Below are 7,685 nucleotides of genomic sequence, written 5' to 3' on the forward strand. Positions count from 1 at the left end.
TCCAGTTTTGGACTAATACTGTGTATATTTGCTCCAAAGTGTTTTATAATTTTGGTTAAGCCAGAGAAGAACAACAAACATTTAATGAACAAAAATCAATCCTAAGACATCTGAGGTTTGGAAATTGTTAAGATGGTAACATACACTATAAAGCTTAATGCTGTGCACATCCAACAAAGTCTTCATCTTGTTTTTTTTGTGAATTTCCTTTTAATAGTTATCTTCTTATTTTACAAATATTCTTTCCTCATGGGCTGAAAATATAAAATTAAGTGAATAAATGAAGTAAAAATTCACAACATTAATGCATGGTTCTTCCTGTCATGTAAAATAATTGCTCTTTTCAATAATACTTCCATATACACATTATTTAATATGGGATTAAAACAAACAATCCATTAAATGTGTGTATTATATCAAATTAAAAATTAAAAAAGGTGTAAGGGTAAGACAAATTTAGGAAGATATTTTGACTCTGTTTTAAGGCTTTAGAAAATGTAGCCATGATGGGAAACTCTGGTCAATCACAGGTCATTTCAGAAGGACAGAGCATTCATATTGGCTTCTCTGCAGATGCAGTGCCCGTGCAACAGAGAGGGGAGAAGGAGGGCTGCAGGAAGAGGTCTCTACTTCAAATTCTGCCGTTTTTCTTGCATTCTACCCACTGCAGCTTCAATGCAGATTATATTGTACATGCATCACACAGAAAAGACTTAGACATGAGTTAATAGGGCCACTGGATAAGGCCATCCTCTCTCTGATGTACAGCAAGATGACGTACAGTAGAAGGAGGGAAAGCTTTTGTCTGAAAATCTATAAAACACCTGCAGTATAACCACATGCTGACAGTTGAGGGATGGAGATCTCCACTATCTGTATTGGCCTGATCCTGTCTCTGGTTTTGTGTGATCTGAACTCGGTAAACTTGAATGGTTCTGAGGATTATGTTAAACAAAGGGCTGGGTTTACAGAGGATAGGACTGGTGCTGGGGTCAGCACTCAGACTTCATCTGTGAAATGTAAGCTCCAGGGTACCACTCGTCTCCCTGTGTTCTCAATGGATGGTGACTACGTTATTGGGGGTGTTTTGTCCATACACTACAACATGCACACAGTGAAGCATGACTACACCACCATGCCTGAGCTACTAAGATGCACAGGAAGGTTAGTAAGAGGGAGTGTGGAAAAAGAGATGTTTTGATTTGTATGATGTGCCTACAATTGTGTACTTCTGTCTAGCATTGGAAACTTAAAAAAAAAGTTCATTAAATGCCAAATAAAGATGAGATAAGATAAACTTTTATTGATCTCCAGAGGGAAAATGCGGGTGTTGTTTAAATTGCATATTATCTTTACAAAAAGGTAGAGAATAGTAAATATATAAAAAGGAAAGACTGTTTGTATTTTTTTTAACTGAAAATATAGGTTTGTTTAACAACTGATTTGTTTATACATATTTACCAAACAATGTCATAATTTAGATTTATTTAACTCTGTACAATAAGATTCTTGTGAATGTTGGACTGATATCTAATCCTGTGTTTTTTATATTTCTGATTAAATTGTGAATTGTAAAATTCAAATAGTGACACAGTGTCTGTTTGCAGCATTAACACCCGTGAACTGCGCTTCTCACGTGCAATGATCTTCGCCATCGAGGAGATAAACAACAGCACGGAGCTGCTGCCGGGAATCAAACTCGGTTATCAGATCTACGACTCATGTGCCTCGGTGCCCGTGGCGGTACATGTGGCATTCCAGCTTTCAAATAGCCTGGACCCGGTGTTTTACACTGGTGACAATTGCTCACAATCTAGTATGGTGATGGCTGTCGTTGGTGAGTCTGGGTCCACGCCATCCATCAGCATCTCGCGCATCATCGGGCCCTTTAACATTCCTCAAGTAAATATTCTTAATTTCTGGGAAACATTTTGTAATAGCCTATAGACCAGAGATTTTTCCATGTTCTGTTATATAATTACACTTTTGTTTTCCTTTAGGTGAGCCACTTTGCCACTTGTGCATGTATGTCCGATAAGCAGCAGTACCCGAGTTTCTTCAGAACAATCCCTAGTGATCAGTTCCAGGCTGACGCGCTGGCCAAGCTGGTAAAACACTTTGGCTGGACTTGGATAGGTGCTGTCCGGTCAGATTCGGACTATGGCAATAATGGTATGGCGTCTTTCCTGGACGCAGCACACAGAGAGGGGATCTGTGTTGAATACTCAGAATCTTTCTATCGGACCCACCCACGTAGCAGGATCCAAAGAGTAGCTGACGTTATCCGCAGGTATGATGTTCCATGTGCTTACACTGACCTGCACAAAAGCACAACAAAAATGTTCTGTAAAATATAAGATTGGAGATATTTTTATTACTTCAGTGGCAAATTGGAAATCATTTTCATCCTGTTTATGTATTACTGATGTTATTATAAAAATGGTCAGTCAGACCAAATACTAAAGTATCCTATCTTGATATACATTTAAAACCGTAAATGTTTCTTCAGGTCGACAGCTATGGTTGTTGTGGCATTTGTAGCCTTGGGAGACATTAGGATTCTGCTGGAGGAGCTGTCGCTCGTGCCATCTCCACCTCGTCAGTGGATAGGCAGTGAAGCCTGGGTAACAGACACTAAATTGCTGAGGTTCAGCTTCTGTGCTGGAGCCATCGGATTTGGCATTGAGCGATCTGTCATCCCAGGTCTGAGAGACTTCTTGCTGGATCTCTCTCCCTCTAAAGTGGCTGCCTCTCCAATGCTTACTGAGTTCTGGGAGGATGCATTCAATTGCAGGCTGGGAAAAAGTGAGAATGTTTTTCTGATATGCTACATTTACTTGTGTACTTTTTTTTTTTCCTCAGGTTCATCACAACCACAACTCAGTGATTACAACCTCTCGAATCTGTCACTGCAACTTCACATATGTGCTCTCTCGCATCACAAAGTGGCGAATTTTGTAACACTTCTTGCGATATGTTTGGTGCAAAACTAATTTGTAGCCTACCTGTGGACTTCGGCTGTGGAGCTCTGAGCCAATAGAATGGGGAAAAAGCAGGGTTTCTATCGCCAGATGAGGGACTCTGTCTGGCTTATTTAGCTATGTAGCATGGAAGCTTGGTGGAATAGCAAGCTAGCGTTAGCTAACTAACCAACCAGCCTGCTTCTAAATAAATACCTACTGCTGCTACTGGATGTGGAGCTCTCCGTATCCCGCTGGAGCTCCGACTGCAGGTCGAGGTCGGCAGCGAAGCTTTCTGGCAATAGAAATGTTGCTACGCTGGCCGATCCCCACTGATGACGGTCCGTCTGCAGCTGCAGGACCTGGAGCTCACCGCCAGTGTTTCAATTTGACTGTTAAAAGTGTTAAGATAATTAAAAGGTATTTATTTAGAAGCAGGCTGGTTGGTTATTAGTTAACGCTAGCTTTGAGTTGCCCCTCATCTGGCGATAGAAACCCTGCCTTTCCCGTTCTGTTGGCTCAGAGCTCCACAGCCTAAGTCCACAGGTACAAATTAGTTTTGCACCAAATGTATTGCAAGAAGTCGAGGCGCAGATTCGCCACTTTGTGATGCGAGAGAGCACATATGTGAAGTTGCAGTGACAAATTCGAGAGGTTGTAATCATTGAGTTGTGGTTGTGATGGAAAATGAACCTGAGGAAAAAAAAAGTACAGAAGTAAATGTTGCATTACAAGTTTGCAGCTGTCATTGTGTTTATGCCAATATCAATCTACACATTTGTGAATATTTTTTCTGCGACTTCACATTCAGAATAGAGGTGTGTGAATATTTTCTAAGAGTGCAACTTTCAATTTACAAGTTCTGATTTTTTTTACAAGCTCTCATGTGTTTTTTGACTTTGTGTGACTTCAAATTCAGATCACATGTGTGTGAATACTTTTTTACAAGTGCAAATTTTAACATACAAGTTCAGATTTTTTGTTCTGCAAGTTCTCACATTGTATTCTACAAGCTCTCACCTTTTGCACCATATTTACCTTCATATGAAGTTGTTATTATAGTGACAATGACAGTGATTACTGATTATTTATTAGTTGTAATTTTTAAGTTCTTAATTGTAATATGCACAACAATTACAGAGAAGTAGTCGTTGGCAAAAATATTCTAGATCTCAGGCTCCCTTCAACAATGAATATGTATAAAAACAAAGTCATGCAATAAAAATGAGAATCTAAGACATAAAATAGTGCAAAGTTAAAATATAAGTGTAAAGTATAAAATAAAATATATATGTGGTAGACAAAGTGTATAGTAAGGGCAAAAAGAATAAACAGTAATGTCATCAGGAATGTGGTAAATGTATGCGTAATGAGAGGTTGTAAAGTATAAAGGTAAAGTGACAGTATAAAGTATGAAAGGGAAAGTGACAGTATTGTCGTCATTAGCTCAGGAGTTCAGCAGTCTTATGGCCTGTGTGATGAAGTTGTCCCTGAGCCTGGTAGTGCAGGACCGGATGCTGCGTTAGCGTCTGTCAGACGGCAGCAGGTAGAGCAGTTTGTGGCGGAGGTGATTTGGGTCTCTGATAATCCTGTTGGCCTTCTTCATGCATTACTGAGGGTTAGAGGTCCTCCTTAAAACAGGTCAAGACAATAATTAAAGGAAAATACATGTTTGGCTTTTATAAATTTGACTTATTTTCTGATGACTGTTGATTTGTGTTATTTGTGAGTTGGCTTACATAAAGGTTGAAAAAAATATGACTGACACATACTGAAACAGCCACTATTTAAAAAAAAAGAAAACAGTGATTTATGGTGCAATGTTAAATACGCAACAATATAGCTATGTGACTTTCTACAAGGCATATTTGACAGGTTAAATGGACTAAAAAAGAACAATAAAGACAAAGAAAGAATGATAATTTAAAGGCTAAAAAACACCTTTCTCTGTCTCTGTGTGTTTTTAGGTGCAGCAGAAGACGAGAGATTATGTGACGGAACTGAAGACATAAAGACGCTCCAGAGCCCGTACACTGACACATCTCAGCTCCGGATCACTAACATGGTATACAAGGCTGTTTATGCAATAGCTCATGCCATTCATAAAGCAGTGTGTCAGGAAAGAAATTCTACAACTCATTGTGATAAATTCACCAGGATAGAGTCCAAAGAGGTCAGTTGAACATAAGTGAAAACCCCAGTGCGATTTTTTGCTTTAATTTCTAAAATGAAATAAGTATTTTATTTAATATTATTTAATTTCTGTCCCTCACAGCTTTCCTTTATTTTATCTTCACAGGTTCTTACTAAGCTGAAAAAAGTAAATTTTTCCCGAAATGGTTATGATGTGTCGTTTGATGCCAATGGTGATCCTGTGGCCAGATATGAGCTGGTTAACTGGCAAAAAAGTGAGAGTGGCAGCATCACGTTGGTGACAGTAGGGCATTACGATGCATCACTGCCGATAGGCCAGAAGTTCAAAGTCAACAGGAACATCACCTGGGTGGACGGTGGCACACAAGTAAGGAGCACAAAAGCAATAATTTAACATCAAATATGATGATCTCATAGGGTCTGATATATGTACGTACATTGAAATAATTTTAAGTCACTTTATATTGCTCATGTCCATACTGGCTGTGACGAGATCTATTCCAAAGTAACAATATTTTCAGCATGAAATTCTTCCTTCATATTTTACAAAAAAAGTATTCCCTTGCTGAGCTGTAGAGAGATAGTAACAAAAGAAAAAGGGAATTTAAAACCTCATTTTGGCTTCAGCTGAACTTTAGAATGAATTTGACACAAACTGTGTATTTTGTCCCTCAGCAGTTACAATGACAATACACATATTGACATGTGAGTATTGTTTTAACACAGGATGGAAAAAGCTTTGAAGCACACCTGAACATATGTGAGTTTGTTTGTCTCTATGTACCAGGTTCCTGTGTCAGTGTGCACTGACATTTGTCCTCCAGGAACTCGTAAAGTGCTGCAGAAAGGAAAACCCATCTGTTGTTATGATTGTATACTGTGTCCTGAGGGAGAGATTAGCAATGCTACAGGTATGGTTTTTCTCCTGTACATAGCCAATGTACTGTTTAAAATCAAATATACTTTACAACCACTAGAATACATTTTGATTTAATTTTTTCAGATTCCCCTGATTGTTTCCCTTGCCCCAAGGAGTTCTGGCCTAATGCAGAGAGAGACATTTGTCTCCCCAAACCTGTAGAGTTTCTTTCCTACAACGAGGTCCTAGGAATCACCCTGGCTACATTCTCAGTTGGTGGTGCCTGTCTGGCCATTATAACAGCAGCTGTGTTCTATCGTCACAGGACATCCCCGATTGTCAGGGCCAACAACTCTGAGCTGAGCTTCCTGCTGCTCTTCTCCCTGACTCTATGTTTCTTATGTTCATTAACTTTCATTGGAGCACCCTCTGAGTGGTCCTGCATGCTGCGCCACACAGCATTTGGGATCACCTTCGTCCTCTGTATGTCTTGTGTTCTTGGAAAAACAACAGTAGTGTTAATGGCCTTCAAAGCTACACTCCCAGGTAGTAATGTAATGAAATGGTTTGGTCCTCCACAGCAAAGAATTACTGTAGTGTCTTTCACGTTTATTCAAGTTTTAATATGTACTATTTGGTTAGTTCTTAGTCCCCCTTTTCCAATGAAAAACTTAACCATATACAAGGAGAGAATCATCCTGGAGTGTGCATTAGGCTCAGCTGTTGGGTTCTGGGCTGTGATTGGGTACATAGGCCTACTGGCTGTCTTTTGCTTTGTGTTAGCTGTCCTAGCTCGGAAATTACCTGATAATTTTAATGAAGCCAAGCTCATCACCTTCAGCATGCTGATATTCTGTGCAGTCTGGATCACCTTCATTCCTGCATATCTCAGCTCTCCTGGGAAATTTACTGTGGCTGTGGAGATATTTGCCATTCTGGCCTCCAGTTTTGGACTAATACTGTGTATATTTGCTCCAAAGTGTTTCATCATATTGATGAAGCCCGAGAAGAACACCAAGAAACATTTAATGAACAAAGATTAATCCCACGACATCTGATGTTTAGAAAAAGTTAAGATGGCAAGATACAATATAGAGTTTTTGCTGAGCAAATCCAACACAGTCTGACTTTCAGACATCAAAATGTCATTTACTAAATGTATTAGTGTCAAAATGACACACATCTTTTCCTATTCTGTTTTGAATGGAAACGCTTCCAACACGCTTGCCTGTCGCGTGAAAAACAGGCATCGCGTTTTCAGCACGGTAGACGTGCGTGTCACTTAGGCACTGTGCAAGCTCTAACCTGTTAACATGAAATAAACCGAAATAAAAACGAACACGCCACGCAGGAAGTGTGCAGGAGCCTTTAGTGAAAAGATTATTTTTTTCTCTACAGTCATGTTGTTTAAAATAAGTATGTTAAGTTAAACATGCAAAGAAACATAACAAATATAAAACAGGCTTCTTATCACTGTTAGAAAAATAATTAGTTGATATACATATTATTTCATCCTTCATGTCAGTATGATTTTAAGAATATTGTATTCAATACATTCTTTCCATGAAACATTAAAGAAAAAAAATCTACATTAACAATGACACATTCTAATGTCCTATGCTTTAAGGAGGATTTCCCTCAGGAGACAAAGTTACTCACCTCCATCTTTTGCTTATGACAAAAAATCCCTTTTCACTGCCCAGACCCGATCT

General features: G+C 39.0%; 1 protein-coding gene across 1 annotated transcript; it reads left to right on the top strand.

Annotated features, from left to right (window-relative positions):
* The first annotated feature begins 1,135 nt into the window (after positions 1 to 1,135).
* LOC114552810 (extracellular calcium-sensing receptor) lies at positions 1,136 to 7,016 on the top strand. The gene is made up of 8 exons (XM_028573889.1): positions 1,136 to 1,164; positions 1,608 to 1,902; positions 2,001 to 2,290; positions 2,510 to 2,805; positions 4,928 to 5,133; positions 5,260 to 5,481; positions 5,902 to 6,025; positions 6,118 to 7,016. The coding sequence occupies exons 1-8, from the start codon at positions 1,136 to 1,138 to the stop codon at positions 7,014 to 7,016; spliced, it is 2,361 nt and encodes a 786-aa protein (XP_028429690.1).
* Positions 7,017 to 7,685: the final 669 nt, after the last annotated feature.

Source organism: Perca flavescens, chromosome 3 (genome assembly GCF_004354835.1).
Source record: "Perca flavescens isolate YP-PL-M2 chromosome 3, PFLA_1.0, whole genome shotgun sequence".
In the NCBI taxonomy this organism is placed as follows: Eukaryota; Metazoa; Chordata; class Actinopteri; order Perciformes; family Percidae; genus Perca; species Perca flavescens.